Source organism: Oncorhynchus kisutch, linkage group LG5 (genome assembly GCF_002021735.2).
Source record: "Oncorhynchus kisutch isolate 150728-3 linkage group LG5, Okis_V2, whole genome shotgun sequence".
NCBI lineage: Eukaryota > Metazoa > Chordata > Actinopteri > Salmoniformes > Salmonidae > Oncorhynchus > Oncorhynchus kisutch.
The window spans coordinates 6,322,622-6,344,696 of record NC_034178.2 but is presented as its reverse complement, the minus strand read 5'-3'; the positions used below and the strand labels follow the sequence as shown (position 1 = coordinate 6,344,696).

At 47.5% G+C, this 22,075-nt stretch overlaps 1 protein-coding gene across 1 annotated transcript; it reads left to right on the top strand.

The window, feature by feature from the left end:
- Positions 1–558: 558 nt before the first annotated feature.
- Positions 559–22,033, top strand: LOC109890575 (unconventional myosin-X; the record flags this gene model as incomplete). Its single annotated transcript, XM_031824281.1, is given in 27 exon segments — positions 559–625; positions 1,022–1,114; positions 1,432–1,692; positions 1,863–1,943; positions 4,586–4,710; positions 5,159–5,276; positions 5,404–5,754; positions 6,577–6,843; positions 6,979–7,590; positions 10,007–10,130; positions 10,358–10,496; positions 10,696–10,800; positions 10,907–11,002; positions 12,172–12,265; positions 12,374–12,429; positions 12,550–12,692; positions 13,019–13,213; positions 13,334–13,606; positions 13,872–14,020; positions 14,354–14,502; positions 15,755–15,962; positions 16,328–16,464; positions 16,571–16,694; positions 16,859–17,176; positions 17,915–18,091; positions 18,206–18,397; positions 18,987–22,033. Coding segments are annotated over 27 exon segments (4,759 nt in total), but the record flags the coding sequence as incomplete, so codon positions are not given.
- Positions 22,034–22,075: the final 42 nt, after the last annotated feature.

Genomic DNA, 22,075 nt, shown 5'->3' with positions numbered 1-22,075 from the left:
GTATTTCTTTTATACCAGTTTTAATGACATCACAGAATAAAAAACAATATGACATTAGTTTTCTTTTGCTCCCCACTGACCCTACATTCTTATGTTATATTGATCCAATATATACTTTTGACCGTGTTAGAATTTAAGAGGGAAAACTGTCTGTGAAACAAAGACATTCCTTTGGTTGATACTAAAGGGGGAGGAAGATCCCCCCCCTTCTCCTGTAATTTACAACAGGGTGTGAACTGTCAAACCGGCCCAGTACCCTCCTCCCCTGGTGAGAGAAGGTCTGGTTATTGTCAATCATTGCCAAGCTGATCTGACCCATTGTGATCCTCACAGGACAGTAATGACAACACACACACACACACACACAGAGAGAGAGATATACACACACACACTGAGATATACACACACACACAGAGATATACACACACACTGAGATATACACACACAAACACACATGCTGAGATATACACACACAAACACACAAGCTGAGATATACACACACATTCTGAGACAGAAACAACGTTGGGCTCTACCTGTGATAACGCTGTGTGTCCATAGAGAGGGAGTCCAGTGGGAAGCCATAGACTGGATGGATAACGCTGAGTGTCTGGACCTCATAGAGAAGGTAAGAGACCAAAGTTGTCTCCCAAATGACATTCTACAGATGTAGGATCTTAATTTGAGCCAGTGGATTATTAATATGTGAATTATTATGTGGGAAAATCAAGTCTGATGAAATTTCAAAGTGTAATTACAAACTTCAGAAGCCTTTTTAAATCTCAAATACACTGCAAGTTTAACATGTCCTGTATTGCAAGAAAGTTATCCTGCTACAGGGAGATATATAGGGAGATATGTATTCCCTATTGAGTCCATTACTTGGGCCCATGGGGTTCTGGCCAAAAAGAGTGCACTATATAGGGAATAGGGTGCTATTTAGGATTCAACCCAACACTGGGGCTGATGTAATGTTAATGGGAAGTAGATTTAATCTGATGTTTTGGTTGTGTCTCTCTGCCAGAAACTTGGGATGCTAGCGTTGGTCAACGAGGAGAGTCGCTTCCCCAAAGGGACAGACTTCACACTGCTGGAGAAACTACACAGCAGGCACTCTGTGAGTCATACAGTACACACACACACACAGACCCACACAAACAACCCCGCCCCACCCAACATAACACACACACACACCACAGGTGGCTGGTGACACCTTCATTAGGGAGGATTGGCTCATGGTCATGGCTGGAACAGAGTGTCCTTAATGGTATAAAACTCATCAAACACATAGTTTGATAGCCATCCATTCACTCTATTCCACTATTATTATGCGCCACCCTCCCCTCACCAGCCTCCTGTGACACACATACACATGCAACGATGTGACATTCATTCATATGGTGGGATATAACTTGTCTCCTTCTCCCTCTGCAGACAAACCCTTACTATGTGAAGCCTCGACTGGCTGACCATCAGTTTGGCATCAGGCACTATGCTGGAGAGGTTCTGTATGATGTCACCGGGGTTCTGGAGAAGAACAGAGATACATTCAGAGACGACATCCTCAACATGCTGAAGGAGAGCAAACTGGACTTCATCTATGATCTGTTTGAGAGAGTGGGCAGCAGGAACAGTGAGGAGACTCTGAAGATGGGAACAGCCAGACGCAAGCCTACCGTCAGCTCACAGTTCAGGGTGAGAGAAGTTGTGTGTGTGTGTGTGTGTGTGTGTGTGTGTGTGTGTGTGTGTGTGTGTGTGTGTGTGTGTGTGTGTGTGTGTGTGTGTGTGTGTGTGTGTGTGTGTGTGTGTGTGTGTGTGTGTGTGTGTGTGTGTGTGTGTGTACTGATTCTCTGTGTCTCTCTCAGGACTCTCTCCATTCCCTCATGGGCACTCTGAGCGTGTCCAACCCTTTTTTTGTGCGCTGCATCAAACCCAACAACGAGAAGGTTAGTATCATCTATTACATATCTATGTCTTTCACACTACATATCTATATTAACCCCAAAAGTCCTACCTGTCACTTTACATAAACTACATGACCAAAGGTATGTGGACACCTGCTCGTCGAACTTCTCATTCCAAAATCATGGGCGTTAATATGAAGTTGGTCCCCTCTTTTCTGCTATAACAGCCTCCAGTAGATGTTGGAACATTACTGCGGGGACTTGCTTCCATTCAGCCACATTCATCCCAAAGGTGTTTGATGGGGTTGAGGTCAGGGCTCTGTGTGGGCCAGTCAAGTTCTTCCACACAGATCTTGACAAACCATTTCTATATGGACCTTGCTTTGTGCACTGGGGCATTGTCATGCTGAAATAGGAAAGGGCCTTCCCCCCAAAAAGTTGGAAGCACAGAATCGTCTACAATGTCATTGTATGCTGGAGCGTTAAGATTTCCACAGCCCCAGTCCATTATTCCTCCTCTACCTAACTTTACAGTTGGCACTATGCATTCAGGCAGGTAGCATTCTCCTGGCCAAACCCAGATTTGTCCGTTGAACTGCCAGATGGTGATTCATCACTCCAGAGAACGCGTTTCCATTGCTCCAGAGTCCAATGGCGGAGAGCTTTACACCACTCCAGCCGATGCTTGGCATTGTGCATGGTGATCTTAGGCTTGTGTGCGGCTGCTTGGCCATCGAAGCCCATTTCATGAAGCTCCTGACGACCAGTTATTGTGCTGATGTTGCTTCCAGAGGCAGTTTGGAACTTAGTAGTTGGTGTTGCAACCGAGGACAGACGATTTTTACGCGCTTCAGCACTCAGCGGTCCCGTTCTGTGAGCTTGTGTGGCCTACCACTTCGCGGCTGAGCCGTTGTTGCTCCTAGACATTTCCACATCACAATAACAGCATTTACAGTTGACCGGGGCAGCTCTAGCAGGGCAGAAATTTGACGAACTGACTTGTTGAAAAGGTGGCATCCTATGATGGTGCCACGTTGAAAGTCACTGAGCTCTTCAGTAAGGCCATTCTAGTGTCAAGGTTTGTCTATGGAGATTGCATGGCTGTGTGCCCGATTTTATACACCTGTTAGCAACAGGAGTGGCTTGAACTAGCTGAATCCACTTATTTGAAGGTGTGTCCACATACTTTTGTTTACACTACCGGTCAAAAGTTTGGACACCTACTCATTCAAGGGTTTTTCTTTATTTTTACTATTTTCTACATTGTAGAATAATAGTGAAGACATCAAAACTACGAAATAGCACATATGGAATCATGTAGTAACCAAAGAAAATCTAAATATATTTTATATTTGAGATTCTTCAAATAGCCACCCTTAGCCTTAATGACAGCTTTTTACACTCTTGACATTCTGTCAACCAGCTTCATGAGGCAGTTACCTGGAATGCATTTCAATCAACATTTGTGCCTTTTAAAAAGTTAATTTGTGGAATCTATTTCTTTCTTAATGCATTTGAGCCAATCAGTGTTGTGACAAGGTAGGGGGTATTCAGAAGATAGCCCAAATTGTAAAATACCATATTATGGCAAGAACAGCTCAAATAAGCAAAGACAAACGACAGTCCATCATTACTTTATGACATGAAGGTCAGTCAATACGGAACATTTCTTCAAGTGCAGTCGCAAAAACCATCAAGCGCTATGATGAAACTGTCTCTCATGAGGACCGCCACAGGAAAGGAAGACCCAGAGTTACCTCTGCTGCAGAGGATACGTTCATTAGAGTTACCAGCCTCAGAAATTGATGCCCAAATAAATGCTTCACAGAGTTCAAGTAACAGACACATCTCAACATCAACTGTTCAGAGGAGACTGCGTGAATCAGGCCTTCATGGTCGAATTGCTGCAAAGAAACCACTACTAAAAGACACCAATAAGAAGAAGAGACTTGCTTGGGCCTAGAAACACAAGCAATAGACATTAGACTGGTGGAAATCTGTCCTTTGGTCGGATGATCTCTGCATGTGTGGTTCCCACCGTGAAGCATGGAGGAGGAGGTGTAATTGTGTGGGGTGCTTTTCTGGTGGCACTGTTTGTGATTTATTTAGAATTCAAGGCACACTTAACCAGCATGGCTACCACAGCATTCTGCAGCGATCCGCCATCCCATCTGGTTTGGGACAATCCCCCGACCTCAACCAAATTGAGATGGTTTGGGATGAGTCTGACCGCAGAGTGAAGGAAAAGCAGCCAACAAGTGCTCAGCATATGTAGGAACTCCTTCAAGACTGTTGTAAAAGCATTCCAGGTGAAGCTGGTTGAGAGAATGCCAAGAGTGTGCAAAGCTATCATCAAGGCAAAGGGTGGATATTTGAAGAATCTCAAATATAAAATATTTTGATTTGTTTAACACTTTTTTGGTTACTACAATATTCCATATGTTTTATTTCATAGTTTTGATGTCTTCAAAATTATTCTACAATGTAGAAAATAGTAAAAAATTAAGAAAAACCCTTGAATAAGGTGGTGTTAGGTGTTCTAAAACTTATGACCAGTAGTGTATATGGTATACCTTTGTAAGACATTCTTTACCAGACATCAAGCTCCTTGAACATAGGGTGACACAAATGTATATCAGAACAACTTATTGTAACCAAACACCTCTGACCTGTGACCCGTGTAGAACCCTAGCGTGTTTGACCCGGAAGTGGTTCTGAACCAGCTGAGGTATTCTGGAATGTTAGAAACAGTTAAGATCCGCCGGGCCGGATTCCCTGTCCGCAGAACCTTCAAAGACTTCATCAGCCGGTCAGTGTGTGTGCGTGCGTGCGTCTGTCTGTCTGTCTGTCTGTCTGGCTGTCTGTGTATCTGTCTGTCTGTGTGTCTGTCTGTCTGTGTATCTGTCTGTCTGTGTCAGTCTGTCTGTCTGTATGTCTGTGTCTGTCTGTCTGTCTGTCTGTCTGTCTGTCTGTCTGTCTGTCTGTCTGTCTGTCTGTCTGTCTGTCTGTCTGTCTGTCTGTCTGTCTGTCTGTCTGTCTGTGTCAGTTTGTGTGTGTCTGTTTGTGTCAGTGTGTGTGTGTGTGTGTGTGTGTGTGTCTGTCTGTCTGTCTGTCTGTCTGTCAGTGTGTCTCTTCCCCCTGCCCCTCTTTTTGTAATTCTCTCTCTCTGGGCTTGTGTATGTAAATAAACTTAGTTTGTTTTAACTTTGTTACTCTTTCACTTCCTCTTTCTCCACCCCTGTCTTCCTCTCTCTCAGGTATCAGATCATTCTGCAAGAGAAGGTGGGTGGAGCGGGGGATGACAAGAAGAGGAGTACAGACCTGCTGACCAAATACGACCGTGCCAAGAAGGAGTGGCAGCTGGGAAAGACCAAGGTAAGACTGCAGCAGAACTTTAGTGGATTTGATACCTGTGGATACCAACAGATGTTGAAGTGACATTTCACCCTGCCCACCTGACCCCTCAACCTCTCACCCCTGACGTCACACCTCCGACCTGTAGGTGTTTATGAAGGAGTCTCTGGAACAGCATCTGGAGAAAGAGAGAGACGAGGTTCGCCGTAAAGCAGGCATGGTCATCAGAGCCCACATCCTCACCTACACCGCCAGGAAGCACTTTAAGCGTGTGAAGGAGAGCGTCGTCACCCTCCAGGGGTACCTTCGTACCCACATACAACGGAAATGGTTTCTACGGCGATGCTTGGCGACGCGGGTACTCCAAAAACACAGACGAGGACAGGTGGCCCGCGCAAGCTGCCTTAAACTCAGAGACGAGAGGAGGAAGAGAGAGGAGGAGGAGAGGAAGAAGAGAGAACAGGAGGAGGGAGGCGTAGAGGCCGCTCAGGGTTCTGAGGTGAGCTTTCTCTTCTCTACTCTTTTCTCTGCTCACCCCTCTTTTAGAAAATGGTCTGGTCCTGAGGCCAATGACTATCATAGGAATGGGCTCATCCATGTCATCAGACATGAGATGACACCTGACGTTCTTTATCATTTCCTCTCTTTCTCTCCCTCTCCACTCCATTGTGTCTCTCTCCCTTTCCTCCCTCCGCCTCCTCCCTCTCTCCCTTTTCTCCCTCCGCCCCCCCCCCTCCTCCCTCTCTCCCTTTCCTCCCTCGTCCCTCTCTCCTTTCCTCTCTCCGCCTCCTCCCTCTCTCCCTTTCCTCCCTCCTCCTCTCTCCCTTTCCTCCCTCCGCCTCCTCCCTCTCTCCCTTTCCTCCCTCCGCCTCCTCCCTCGTCCCTCTCTCCCTTTCCTCCTCCGCCTCCTCCCTCGTCCCTCTCTCCCTTTCCTCCCTCCGCCTCCTCCCTCTCTCCCTTTCCTCCCTCCTCCCTCTCTCCCTTTCCTCCCTCCGCCTCCTCCCTCTCTCCCTTTCCTCCCTCCGCGTCCTCCATCCTCCCTCTCTCCCTTTCCTCCCTCGTCCCTCTCTCCCTCTCCTCCCTCCGCCTCCTCCCTCTCTCCCTTTCCTCCCTCCGCCTCCTCCCTCTCTCCCTTTCCTCCCTCCGCCTCCTCCCTCTCTCCCTTTCCTCCCTCCGCGTCCTCCATCCTCCCTCTCTCCCTTTCCTCCCTCGTCCCTCTCTCCCTCTCCTCCCTCCGCCTCCTCCCTCTCTCCCTTTCCTCCCTCCGCCTCCTCCCTCTCTCCCTTTCCTCCCTCCCCCTCCTCCCTCTCTCCCTTTCCAGAAGAAGGAAGGAAAGACGGAAGAAGAGGCCCGTCAGATGGAGGAGATCTTGCGTATAGAGTTGGAGATCGAGCGCCTACAGAAACAGAGGGAGGATGGGGTCTCCCAGCTCTGTGAGTCCTCCAGGCAGGAGCTCCGGCTACGCCGGGACGCAGAGATCAAGAGGCTGAAGAAGGAGGCCTCTCGTAAGGCCACAGAACTAATCGACCTCCTGGACTTTGGAGGTCTGGATCCCAGTTTAGCCACCGCTGCTAGTGCTAGCGCAGAGGTTGGTGTTCCGTATTTCCTGAAGAGTGTTGAGGTTGTTCTAATTGCGTCCCTCTCCTGTGTTAAGTTGGATATGCTTAAAGCATACCTGGCCTTATCTGCCCTGATCCTAACCCGTTGTCTCCCTGCCCTCCAGCGGCTCCAGGAGGGGCCAGGCATGGCCACAGCCGGAACCCAGGAGGAGGAGGTGGACGAGGGCTTCCATGCCGAGGAGGAGTGTACTGTCCCTCTCCTCCCAGACTTCCCTCCTCCAGCCGAGGCTGACGCTGCCGTGGACCAGGATATGTTCGCCCACCTGCCACCCCCTCCACCCGCCTTCGCTGAGGGCTCTACTGCTACACCACCTCCCCCTCTCCTCGATTCATCCTCACCCACTCCCGTCCCTCCGCCGCCTCCCCCCTTACCAGCTGGAGATGTCTCTGACACCCCTCTCCCACCTCCCCCCCCACCACTGCCTCCTGAAGAGGGGGAGGGAAAAGGAAAAGAGGGGGAGACAAAAGAGGGTGATGGAGGGAGGACGAGTATCTTGAGCCTCGGAGAAGGGGAGGAGCCGATCTACAGCATGCCGGTTGACAGCGGCGAATCAGATTACGACGAGGAGGAGGGCTCTGTCACCGCGGGAGACGATGGTTCCGCATCCGGGCAGAATAGCAACAGAGGCAGCGCGGCCATGACAGAGGAAGAAGCTCTGAGGAAGTCCACGTGTACCAATGCCAGCATAGAGTCATACAGGGGCAGCTCTGACTCAGTTAGTACACACACACATATTCACACATACACACACACAAACACACACATTCACACATTATTGCTGTGTATATTTATGAGGCATATTGGACGTACATGTAATTGCCAAAATAAAGGAAACACCAACATAAAGTGTCTTAATAGGGCGTTGGGGCACCACGAGAAAGAACAGCTTCAACCCACCTTGGCATAGATTTGACATAGAAGTGTCTGGAATTCTATTAGAGGATTGCGACACCATTCTTCCACAAGAAATTCCATAATTTGGTGTTTTGTTGATGGTGGTAGACAACTCTGTCTCAGGCGCCGCACCAGATTCTCCCATAATCTCCCAATTTGGTTGAGATCTGGTGACTGAGATGGACATGGTATGTCGTGAAACATCAGCAATTTGAGCAGTCTTTGTCACTGAAGCTCCTGCCAAACGTGCTCCAACAGTCACCTCTCTGTCAAAGTCACTGAGATCTCTGCTACTAGCCATGGTCACCAAAATAATGGGCAACTTGGTCTGCCAACCATTTTTATACATAACCATAAGCATGATGGGATGTTAATTCCACACCTGTGTGGAAGCACCTGCTTTCAGTACACTTTGAATCCCTTATTTACTAAAGTGTTTCCTTTATTTTGGCAGTTACCTGTATATATATATATATATATAAATACAGTTGAAGTCGGAAGTTTACATACACCTTAGCCAAATACATTTAAACTCAGTTTTTCACAATTCCTGACATTTAATATTGGTAAAAAATCCCTGTTTTAGGTCAGTTAGGATCACCACTTTATTTTAAGAATGTGAAATGTCAGAATAATAGTAGAGAGAATTATTCATTTCAGCTTTTATTTCTTTCATCACATTCCCAGTGGGTCAGAAGTTTACATACACTCAGTTAGTATTTTGTAGCATTGCCTTTAAATTGTTTAACTTGGGTCAAACGTTTTGGGTAGGCTTCCACAAGCTTCCCACAATAAGTTGGGTGAATTTTGGCTCATTCCTCCTGACAGAGCTGGTGTAGCTGAGTCAGGTTTGTAGGCCTCCTTGCTCGCACACGCTTTTTCAGTTCTGCCCACAAATGTTATATAGGGTTGAGGTCAGGGCTTTGTGATGGCCACTCCAAAACGTTGAAGTTGTTGTCCTTTAGCCATTTTGCCACAAGTTTGGAAGTATGCTTGGGGTCATTGTCCATTTGGAAGACCCATTTGCAACCAAGCTTTAATTTCCTGACTGATGTCTTGAGATGTTGCTTCAATATATCCACATAATTTCCTCCTTCTTGATGCCATCTATTTTGTGAAGTGCACCAGTCCCTTTTGCAGCAAAGCACCCCCACAACATGATGTTGCCACCCCCGTGCTTCACGGTTGGGATGGTGTTCTTCAGCTTGCAAGCCTCCCCCTTTTTCCTCCAAACATAACGATGGTCATTATGGCCAAACAGTTATATTTTTGTTTCATCAGACCAGAGGACATTTCTACAAAAAGTACGATCTTTGTCCCCATGTGCAGTTGCAAACCGTAGTCTGGCTTTTTTATGGCAGTTTTGGAGCAATGGCTTCTTCCTTGCTGAGCGGCCTTTCAGGTTATGTCGATATAGGACTCATTTTACTGTGGATATAGATACTTTTGTACATGTTTCCTCCAGCATCTTCACAAGGTCCTTTGCTGCTATTCTGGGATTGATTTGCGCTTTTCAAACCAAAGTACATTCATCTATAGGAGACAGAACGCGTCTCCTTCCTGAGCGGTATGACGGCTGCGTGGTCCCATGGTGTTTATACTTGCGTACTATTGTTTGTACAGATGAACACAGTACCTTCAGGCATTTGGAAATTGCTCCCAAAGATAAACCAGACTTGTGGAGGTCTACAATTTTTTTCTGAGGTCTTGGCTGATTTCTTTTGATTTTCCCATGATGTCAAGCAAAGAGGCACTGAGTTTGAAGGTAGGCCTTGAAATACATCCACAGGTACACCTCCAATTGACTAAAATGATGTCAATTAGCCTATCAGAAGCTTCTAAAGCCATGACATAATTTTCTGGACTTTCCAAGCTGTTTAAAGGCACAGTCAACTTAGTGTATGTAAACTTCTGACCTACTGGAATTGTCATACAGTGAATTATAAGTGAAATAATAGACAGACACACACAGACGGACGGACGGACGGACGGACGGACGGACGGACGGACGGACGGACGGACGGACGGACGGACGGACGGACGGACGGACGGATAGATAGATAGATAGATAGATAGATAGATAGATAGATAGATAGATAGATAGATAGATAGATAGATAGATAGATAGATAGATAGATAGATAGATAGATAGATAGATAGATAGATAGATAGATAGATAGATAGATAGATAGATAGATAGATAGATAGATATTGAGGTATATATCTGTGTTGTCCAGTACATAGAGAGTGATGATGAGCATGATGGGCTGTTGGACACAGATGAGGAGGTACACAACGGCAGGGTCACTCTTCTCAACGGGAACGGACCTCCGTACTTCCATAGCTACCTCTACATGAAGGGTGAGTACAAACACACACACAAACACACACACACCTACAGACACACAAACACACACACGCATACACAAACACACACCTACAGACACACAAACACACACACGCATACACAACACTTACACACAGCCCATGTTTCTCTCCCATCCCTTTAACTGGTTGTAGTGGCATAATGAACGTGTGTGTGTGTGTGTGTGTGCGTGCGTGTGTGTGTGTGTGTGTCTCCCTCTCAGCTGGTCTGATGATTCCATGGCGCAGGCGGTGGTGTGTGTTGAAGGATGAGACCTTCATGTGGTTCCGCTCCAAACAGGAGTCCCTCAAGTCTGGCTGGCTCCATAAGAAGGGAGGAGGACTGTCCACTCTGTCCCGCAGGTTGGGGTGTGTGTCTGTTTGTTTAGAGGGGGATTAGAGGAGAGTGTTTGTCTTATGTGTGTGTGTGCGTGTGTGTGTGTGTGTGTGTGTGTGTGTGTGTGTGTGTGTGTGTGTGTGTGTGTGTGTGTGTGTGTGTGTGTGTGTGTGTGTGTGTGTGTGTGTGTGTGTGTTAACCCCTACACCCTACCTCCCCCTACAGGAACTGGAAGATGCGTTGGTTTGTTCTGAGGGAACACAAACTGATGTACTTTGACAACGACAGTGAGGAGAAACTGAAGGGAACCATCGACATCCGCGCCGCCAAGTAAGACTCTAATACCCACAATGCAATGCTCTAGTCTTAAGCCCAATCCACAATGCAACTCATTGACAAAGCAACATTTATTTCCTTTCCTCTCTGTTCCTCGCAGGGAGATCGTGAACAACCATGAGAAGGAGAATGCGTTGAACATCGTGACAGATGAGAGGACGTACCAGGTGTTTGCTGAGTCGCCAGAAGACGCCAGGTATGGAGACACCAAAGTGTTCGACTTATGTATTTGACTATGGTCTCTAATAACCAACCTCTTAGAACCATAGGTTTTGGTTTTCCTCACAGAGACATGATGCCAATGAGTAGAATGGTAATATCAATTTTCATCTGAAATTGTTCTCTCTCCTCTCTCTCTTTCTACCCTCCTCTCTCTCTCCCCCTCTCTCCCCTCTCTCCCCCTCTCTCCCCCTCTCTCCCCTCTTCTCTTTGTACCCTCCCCTCTCTCTCCCCCTCTCTCCCCTCTCTTTCTACCCTCCTCTCTCTCTCCCCTCTCTCCCCTCTCTCTTTCTACCCTCCTCTCTCTCTCCCCCTCTCTCCCCTCTCTCTTTCTACCCTCCTCTCTCTCTCCCCTCTCTCCTCTCTCTCTTTCTACCCTCCTCTCTCTCTCCCCTCTCTCCCCTCTCTCTTTCTACCCTCCTCTCTCTCTCCCCTCTCTCCCCCTCTCTCTTTCCACCCTCCTATCTCTCCCCCTCTCTCTCCCGCTCTCTCTTTCTCCCCTCCTCTCTCTCTCCCCCTCTCTCTTTCTACCCTCCTCTCTCTCTCCCCTAACTCCCGTTCTCTCTTTCTTACCCTCCTCTCTCTCTCCCCCTCTCTCTTTCTACCCTCCTCCTCTCTCTCTCTCTCCCACTCTGTCTTTCTACCCTCCTCTCTCTCTCCCCTCTCTCCCCTCTCTCTTTCTACCCTCCTCTCTCTCCCCCTCTCTCTCCCCCTCTCTCTTTCTACCCTCCTCTCTCTCTCCCCCCTCTCTCTTTCTCCCCTCCTCTCTCTCCCCTCTCTCCCGCTCTCTCTTTCTACCCTCCTCTCTCTCTCCCCTCTCTCCCACTCTCTCTTTCTACCCTCCACTCTCTCTCCCCCTCTCTCTTTCTACCCTCCTCTCTCTCTCCCCTAACTCCCGTTCTCTCTTTCTTACCCTCCTCTCTCTCTCCCCCCTCTCTCTTTCTACCCTCCTCTCTCTCTCCCCTCTCTCCCGCTCTCTCTTTCTACCCTCCTCTCTCTCTCCCCTCTCTCCCGCTCTCTCTTTCCACCCTCCTCTCTCTCCTCTCTCTCTCCCCTCTCTCTCTCTCCCCCTCTCCCCCCTCCCCCGCTCTCTCTTTCCACCCTCCTCTCTCTCCCCTCTCTATCCCCCCCCCCCTCTCTCTCTAGTGCGTGGTATAACGTCCTCAGTAAGGTTCATGTGTATACTCCCGAGCAGCTGATGGACATGTCTCATGAACAGGCCAACCCCAAGAACGCTGTGGTCAGAGTCTGCACAGCTTCTAACCATGTTATACACATGTTATAATTACCCACACATGTTATACACACACTGTGCCATAATAACAGAGTGCGTCATGTCATGTTATAGGGAACTCTGGACGTGGGGCTGATTGACTCAGTCTGTGCCTCTGACAACCCAGACAGGTATGAACTAGTTACTGTGGTTGACATGGTTTGGGATAATAAATTAGATGTGTGTTATGTATCGGTACCTAACCTTGTGTGTGTGTGTGTGTGTGCGCGCGCGTATGTGTGTGTGTCCAGGCCCAACTCCTTTGTGATCATCACAGCGAACCGTGTGATCCACTGTAACACTGACACTCCAGAGGAGATGCACCACTGGATCAGCCTGCTGCAGAAACCTAAAGGAGACGCCAAGATAGACGGACAGGAGTTCCTGGTTAGGGGTGGGTAACACAAACACACATAGAGACACACACATAGAGAAACACACATAGAGAAACACACAGAGACACACACAGAGACACACATGGAGGCACACATAGAGACACACACAGAGACACACTCTCTCTCTCTCTCTCTCTCTCTCTCTCTGTATCACTCTCTCTCTCCCTCTCTCTCTCCCTCTCTCTGTATCATTCTCCTTTCTCTCTCTCTCTCTCTCTCTCTCTCTCTGTATCACTCTCTCTCTCTCTCCCTCTCTCTCTCCCTCTCTCTGTATCATTCTCCTTTCTCTCTCTCTCTCTCCTCTCTCTCTCTCTCCTACCCCTAGGTTGGCTCCAGAAGGAGATGAAGACAGGAACTAAGAGTAATGTTCTGAAGCTGAAGAAGCGCTGGTTCGTGTTAACCCATAACTCCCTGGATTACTACAAGAGCTCTGAGCGAAACTCCTCCAAGATGGGAACCCTCGTCCTCAACTCCCTCTGCTCTGTCTTTCAACCTGAGGAACGAGTGCACAGAGAGACAGGTGAGAGAGGGAAGGAGTGAGAAGATAGGACGAGAAGGGAGGAGCGAGTCAGAGGGAAGAAATGGAGGATGTAGGGGATCTATATAGGATCTATACTGATGCCCTTGTTGTCTTTTGTAGGGTACTGGAACATCGTAGTGCACGGTAGGAAGCACTCGTATCGCCTCTACACCAAGATGCTGAATGAAGCTCTGAGATGGATAGCAGCCATACAGGCAGTGATAGACAGCAAGACACCCATAGAAACACCGACACTACAGCTCATCAGAGATATCAAGGACAGCAGTCTGAACCCTGAGGCAGTGGAGCAGACCTACAGGAGGAATCCCATCCTCAGATACACTCAGCACCCTCTACACTCCCCCCTACTGCCACTACCCTACGGAGAAGTCAGTAAGTAGAGTGGACCGTCACAATACAGCCTGCATCATAAACCTGGTAGTGTCACTTCCTGGTAATCCTCCTTGTACTGTCACTTCCTGGTAATCCACCTGATACTGTCACTGACCTGAACATGAATGGATTTGATGAGAACTTTTCTTTCCTCCCTCCTTTCCTCTCCACCATCTCCCCCTCCATCCCTTCCTCTCATCCCCCCTCCTTTCCTCTCCCCCACCCCCTCCCCTCCCCCTCTCCCACCCCCTCCTATCCCCTCCAGTCCAGAGACAGCAGGGCTATGCCAGTCTTCAGGATGAAGCGATCCGAGTGTTTAACTCTCTTCAGGAGATGGAGACTCTGGCAGACCCTGTTCCTATAATTCGGGGGGTACTGCAGACCTGTCAGGACCTGAGACCTCTCCGAGACGAGGTACACACACATGGGCACATACACTCTTAGAAAAAAAGGTTCTTCAGGTGTCCCCATAATAGAACCCTTTGAAGAACCCTTTTTGGTTCCAGGTAGAATCCTTTCTACATGGAACCCAAAATGGTTCTACCTGGAACCAAAAAGGGTTATCTTATGGGGACAGCTGAAGAACGCTTTTGGGACCCTCTTTTCTAAGAATGTATACGGGTGCACATACAGCCACACACACACACACACACACACACACACACACACACACACACACACACACACACACACACACACATACACACACAGGCGGTTACACATACACTGTCTTTCCGCTCTCTCCAGGTATACTGTCAGGTGATCAAGCAGACCAATCACGTGCCTCAGCCCAATCAGCCCAATCAGCGGGCTCATTGGCACCTCCTCACCTGTATGAGCTGTACCTTCCTCCCAAGCCGGACCATCCTCAGATACCTGCGCTTCCACCTCAAAAGGTGTGTGTGTGTTGTGTGTGTGTGGGTGGGTGGGTGTGTGTTGTGTGTGTGTTTTGTGTGTGTGTTGTGTGTGGTGTGTTGTGCTTGGGTGGGTGTGTGTGTGTGTTGTGCGTGGGTGTGTGGGTGTGTGTGTGTGTGTGTGTGTGTGTGTGTGTGTGTGTGTGTGTGTGTGTGTGTGTGTGTGTGTGTGTGTGTGTGTGTGTGTGTGTGTGTGTGTTGTGCGTGGGTGGGTGTGTGTGTGTGTGTCTTGTGTGTGTGTGTTTGTTGTGTGTGTGTGTGTGTGTGTTTTGTGTGTGTGTTGTTGTGCGTGGGTGTGTGTGTGTGTGTGTTGTGCGTGGGTGTGTGTGTTGTGTGTGTAGTGCGTGGGTGGGTGGGTGTGTGTGTTGTGCGTGGGTGGGTGTGTGTGTGTTGTCCGTGGGTGTGTGTGTGTGTGTTGTGCGTGGGTGTGTGTGTTGTGTGTGTGTGTGTTGTGCGTGGGTGGGTGTGTGTGTGTGTTGTGCGTGGGTGGGTGTGTGTGTGTCCCAGGTTTATTTAGAACCTAACAGACGACTTGGAAAAGCTCAAACCAAGTTTATTCACCTAATGGGTCAAACAGCTGAACAGACAAAGACATGTTCTCACCAGCACAAGTATATATACCCCACTTTAGGTGAAGTCTCCTCTTCTTCTCTAAACATGACTTCTTTGTTGCTTGGCAGGAAGTTAGGTGATGTGGGTAATAAACGGTTCCTTCTCCCTAAAATGTGACCTGATCTGACCTCAGCCCACATTCCTCCCTAATCCACAGCTATCCACCCTTACAGTGACCGCAGCTGTGTGATTGCATTTTCCCTTACTTAGTAACATTCCAAGCCCTTGGATCATATCCAACCTTTAACTGATCCCACCATTCACTTCCGGTGTATCAAGTCTTTCAAATTACAACCCAACAACTGAAACTGTGGCCCTTCTCCTTTCCATAGGATACCTGATGTCTAACAATAACATGTTCTGACAGAAAACATTCTGCATTCCCCTCTCTCCCTCAGTACCATGAACATTCTGCATTCCCCTCTCTCCCTCAGTACCATGAACATTCTGCATTCCCCTCTCTCCCTCAGTACCATGAACAAGGATATTTCATATTTCAACTTTAGAAGTCAGAACCCATCACAGGTGTAGAGATTTTTATTAGTGTGTGTGTGTGTGTGTGTGTGTGTGTGTGTGTGTGTGTGTGTGTGTATCATGACTGTCTCTGTGTGTGTTCTCCCAGGGTGCGAGAGCATTTCCCCAACACAGAGATTGAGCGTTATTCTGCTTTTATCAATGAGTCTCTAAAGAAGACCAAGACCAGGGACTTTATTCCGTCTCAGGAGGAGATCGTGGCCCTACTGGTGAGGCAGGAGATGACAACTACAGTCTACTGCCATGGAGGAGGCTCCTGCAAGATCTCTATCAATTCACACACCACCGCTGGAGAGGTACACACACACACACACACACACACACACACATATACTGCCAGACATACACTGACTGTACAAAACATTAAGAACACCTGCTCTTTCCTTGACATTGACTGACCAGGTGAATCCAGGTGAAAGCTATGATCCACTTTCACTTCAGTCAGTGTAGATGAAGGGGAGGAGACAGGTTAATGAAGGATTTTTAAGCCTTAAGACAATTGAGACATGGATTGTGTATGAGTGCCATTCAGAGGGTGAATGGGCAGGACATGCCTTTGAACGGGGTACGGTATTAGGTGCCAGGCGCAGCGGTTTGTGTCAAGAACTGCAACGCTGCTGGGTTTTTCACACTGTGTGTGTGTGTTTGTGTGTGTGTGTAGGTGGTGGAGAAGTTGATCCGCGGCCTGGCCATGGAGGACAGTAGGAATCTGTTCTCTCTGTTTGAGCACAACAAGGTGACGGACCGAGCTCTGGAGAGCAGGGTCATAGTGGCTGACGTCCTCGCCAAGTTTGAGAGGTACGTAACGTGTGTGTGTGTGTGTGTGTGAGAGCGTGTGTGTGTGTGAGCGTGTGCGTGTGTGTGCGTGTGTGTGTGTTGCTAACCCTATCTGTGTGTATTCCAGGCTGTCAGGGACTGAGGAGGTTGAGGAGGAAGGACAGTGGAGACTCTATTTTAAACTTTACTGTTTCCTCGACATGGAGAGCATGCCTAAGGAGGGGGTGGAATTTGCCTTCATGTTTGAGCAGGTGAGTACACACAGACACACACACAAACACACACACACACACACAGACACACATACACACACACTCCTTGTCCTACTCCGTCTCACTCAATTTCAATAAATGTCTCTCTCTCTCTCTCTCCCCCTCCCTCTCTCCCCCCTTTCGACACCCCCTCTTCCCTTCAGGCCCATGAGTCTCTGATCAGTGGTCACTTCCCGGCCCCAGAGGAAACTTTGCAGCAGCTAGCCGCTTTACGGCTGCAGTATCTCCATGGAGACGGGGCCAGCCGCGCTGGGTGGAGCCTCGGTAGTGTTTACCCAATGGGGCGCCTCCGCACGCGCATCTTCCACTCCACCAAACAGGGAGGCGTGGCAGGAGGAGAGGGAGGAGGAGGGCAGGTGGGAAGTGTCAAGGGGGACGGGCAGGATAGAAGGAGAACCCCCAGCTTCCTGGATGGAAGTCTGAGGCGCAGCTTCAAGACGGGCTCGCTAAAGAAACAGAAGGTGGTGAAGGGCACACACACAAACACACAATGCATTTGCATAAAACATACACACATGCACATGCTGATATCACCATTGCTATATTTTTAAACAATGCTACTTAATATAATGTTTACATACCCTACATTACTCATCTCATATGTATATACTGTACTCTATATCATCTAATGCATCTTGCCATCTTTATGTAATACATGTATCACTAGCCACTTTAAACTATGCCACTTTATATAATGTTTACATACCCTACATTACTCATCTCATATGTATATACTGTACTCGATACTGTACTCGATCTACTGCATCTTGTTTATGCCGCTCTGTACCATCACTCACTCATATATCTTTATGTACATATTCTTTACCCCTTTACACTTGTGTCTATAAGGTAGTAGTTTTGGAATTGTTAGCTAGATTACTCGTTGGTTATTACTGCATTGTCGGAACTAGAAGCACAAGCATTTCACTACACTCGTATTAACATCTGCTAACCATGTGTATGTGACAAATAAATTTGATTTGATTTGATTAGCTGTAGTTGTCAATATGTCCTAGAGGTGGCGTCTCTCGTAAATCACACATTATCCTCTATTGACTGGGGCATCGCATATTACAGACAGTGATATCTTACCCTGTCGCCTCTGATTGGGTTTAGGATTGATTGATTTGTTGGTTAATTCATTGAATGAATAATTCATTGATTGATTGGTTGATAAATATGTTTGTAATCCTGTCCAGGAGGAAGAGGGGCAGCAGGTAGAGATGTGGGTGAAGGAGGAGACATCGGCCACCAGAGCCCATGTTCTGGATAAATGGACCAAGTTACAGGGACTCGCCCAGCACCAGGCTCTGCTCAAATACATGTCCATCGTCAAAGAGTGGCCCGGATATGGCTCTACACTGTTCGACGTGGAGGTGTGTGTGTGTGTGTGTGTGTGTGTGTGTGTGGACCTTTGTGTTTTACTTCTATCTCATCCTCTCCTCCCTCTCCTCCTCTGTCTGCTTCTCCTCCCTCTCTCTCCCCTGCAGTGTAAGGAAGGAGGTTTTCCCCATGACCTGTGGCTGGGTGTGAGTGCTGACAACCTGTCTGTGTATAAGAGAGGGGAACCCAAACCTCTGCAGACGTTCCAGTATGAGCAGATCACCTTCTTTGGAGCTCCACAACCCTGCACCTACCAGATCACTGTCGACGGCAATGACTTGTTCTTCCACACTCCATTGGTAAACACACGCTTACTCTGAAACACACACACGCTTACTCTGAAACACACGCACGCTTACTCTGAAACACACACACGCTTACTCTGAAACACACACACGCTTACTCTGAAACACACACACGCTTACTCTGAAACACACACACGCTTACTCTGAAACACACACACGCTTACTCTGAAACACACACACGCTTACTCTGAAACACACACACGCTTACTCTGAAACACACACACGCTTACTCTGAAACACACACATGCTTACTCTGAAACACACACACGCTTACTCTGAAACACACACACGCTTACTCTGAAACACACACACTTACACACACGCATGTATCAGACAGTCACAACAAAAACAACCGTACACAATGGAAGAATAAATCAGGAATATACTGCACACTGCACAAACACAAACACTGATGTAATCTAACTCTCTCTCTCTCTCCTCTCCCTCTCTCTCTCTTTCTCTCTCTCCCTCTCTCCCTTCCTCCATCTCGCTCTTTCTCTCTCTCTCCCTCTGTCTCCATCCCTCTCCCTCCCTCTGTCTCTCTTTCTCTCTCCTTCTCTCTCTCTCTCTCTCTCTCTCTCAGGTGATGGAGATTGCTAAGATCATGAAAGCCTACATCAACATGATGGTGAAGAAACGCTGCAGCATCATGTCTGTCTCCAGCGTCGCCAGCGCCTTCGTCAGGTGATCAACCAGCAGCCAATCAGGGCCCTCTATTCAACAGCACAGGCCTATCAGAGTGATGCAGGAAGTGGATACAATCCACGGATTGGTCGGACAGTTGTTTTTTTGGTGGAGTCAGCTGATCTTGGAGAGGGGAAACCACAAAACAGAGGACAGCGAGGGATCTAAAATGGCATCCGATTTCACAAAGCGAAAAGGGGATGGACACTGCAGCTAACTATTCTAGACTTGGGAATTGGGTGGATTGGGTTAAATATCTGTTTGTTAACAATGAGCAATGAAAATGACCCATTTTGGGGAGGACAACTCCAGCACCACCAACCCCCAGTTACCCTGCATGTCACTGTCTTACAGACAGCAGGTCCAGCACATTCTAACTCAACCTTACTTCATCTAAATATCTCTTATTACTCCTTTTATATCAATCTCTAATCTCTCTCCTCTGTCATCCCTCTCTCTCTGTTCTCTCTGGACCAAACCCATACCAACGACAAGCACAATAGCCCAGTCAAACCATACAACCCGCAAAGCTCCGTCGCCCCCTTCTCCACCCCGATAACACACGCCCCGTCGCAGTCCCAACACACTAGGAGCTAGGAGAGATCAAATGAAGCCTGTTACTATTTCTATCTTCCTTCCTCTGTCTCTTACCCTCGCTCCCTCAGTTGATGAAACTCTCCTTTTCTCTGTCTGTGTCCCATTTCGCCTCTCTTTACAGTTACGTGTTAATTTATTCTCTGTTGCTTGCTTCCTTTCCTCTCTCTTTCTCTCACTCACTCTCTCGTTCATCTGCTGTCGTCCATGGTGACTGAGATAAAGGACTCACTGTGTTTTGTATTTTCATCTCGGGGTCAAATGGAAAATCAGGTTCCTTCTTCATCAGACTGCACAGTACTTACTTCCTGTGTCAAAGGAAGTGACATGACATATGGTCAAAGGAAGTGACCTCACACAAACCCCCTCAAGAGAACCAGGACTGGAGGCCCACCCAGGGCCTTCTCCCCGGGATCATCCTGACTCAGAGGCTCTTTCAAGGGGTAGCTGTTTGGCTCGGTCTGGGGGGAGGCTCCGTGGGTGTGGAGAGGTCTGGAGGAGAGAATGATGCTAAAGAGTGACAAAAGTCGACTACAAGATCAACCAAGGGAGATTGAGAGAGCTGTCTCCTGTAATATGTCTACTATGAACATCACATATATAACATATTCATGTCCAACCTACACATACACACATACACTAATCAAACACTTAGCGTTCTTGTATATCGCACCTCATAGGAACCCTACATAGATTTTGGTGGTCACTGTACTGTATGTATATAAATATCATTATAAATGCCATTTGATTAATTTATTGTATGTGTAAACTAAATGCGAAGGAACAGAGATATTCACTGCTGTATGTCTAATATGCCAACGCACCCTTATTCACTAGCAGTGCCATCTGACTAAATCACAGATATATAGAGGGGCTTCACTTCTTGATGTAGAATGGGTAGATTTCAGTCGCGGCGGCCATATTGGTAGGGCGGTTTGGGATGGTTGCCTGCATGCGTTTCTCTGTGCTCTAGTGAAATGTAGCCTCCGTATCATCCGTCTGGCTCACGTTTCCATATCGGTGGGTACTTTTCAAAAAAACACGAGGAATCTAGTCTTGTCTTCTCTACCCATTCTGCTTCTACGCTATGTGACCGTTCTCCAGTTCATGAGTGAATAGAACCTGTTTTAAGTCATGTGACTCGTGTACTGTGCGTTCCCAGTGTCTCCCCTCCTGCAGTGCTGTGTTTGGAATGCTAACGTGAGCGTGTGTATCTGTGTCATAATGCAAGTGACTGACTACCCTACCGGGGGAAAGAAGGGAACCATATGAAGAAAAGAAAGAAAGTGTGTTGTTGACAAATAACAGTATTATGTATCTGGGTAACCTTTATAAGAGAATGGTGTTGTGATTGTGATTTTAAATGGGGAAGAGTTTGGGGAGGGAGAGGGGGGAGGATGGGGTATTTATTTGTTAGAATTATTGCAGAGGGAGGGAGGGGATATGGTTACAGTATGGAATTCTGTTAAAGAAGAGAAGTTCACACATTGAGGAGGTATGCATCTTGGAAATAGGAATAGTTGGAATATGAGAATTCTGGGAACATGGGAATTGTGTTTGTTTCTGACTGTGTGTCGTCACTGCTTGTGGGCCTAAGCCCACTGGAGAACCAGTCTATAGAATCAGAATTACTGGAAAGGACATTCCAACTCAGAAGAACATTACATCCTGTGTTCCACTGGACCATTTGCAATGACTGAAAAATCCTGTTTTTGCGGGCCAGTGTAGCCTTCATGAATACATGTTTTTGGCAGACAGGTTGGAATGTCAATTATCATCAAATCCAGTCAAATTCGGGAACTGTGTCCTATCTAGGTATTCTCTTTCTATGGTCCTGCCTCTCACACTGCTAGTACACAGAGTAAGACGAAGTTGCCTCTTGACACTGATCTAAGGCAGTGGAAGCTGCTGAGGGGAAGAAGGCTCATAATAATGGCAGGAACTGAGCAAAAGGAATAGCATTAAACACATGGACACCATGTGTTTGATGTATTTGATACCATTCCATTGATTTTGCTCCATTACCACATGCCCGTCCTCCCCAATTAAGGTGCCACCAACCTCCTGTGATCTAAGGTCAGTTTTGCATTTCACACCCAAATGGTAAGGGTAAGCTGATCCTAGATCTGTGTCTATGAACAACCTCTATACTGGGGTCCTTTTCCAGCCGCAGGCGGCCAGAGCAGGCCCTGACTGTAATCTGTCATGGTTCATATTAATTATTATCATTATATATTGAAACATTGTGATTGTTTTGAGAGAAAACGAGAAAGAGATAGAAAATAGTTGTTGTTCTTTTTTTATTTGTAACTGGCTTTACAAACTTATGCTTTAATAAATTATCGGAAATTGTCCAGTCTTCTCTTCTATACACGCACGCACGCGCACACTGCT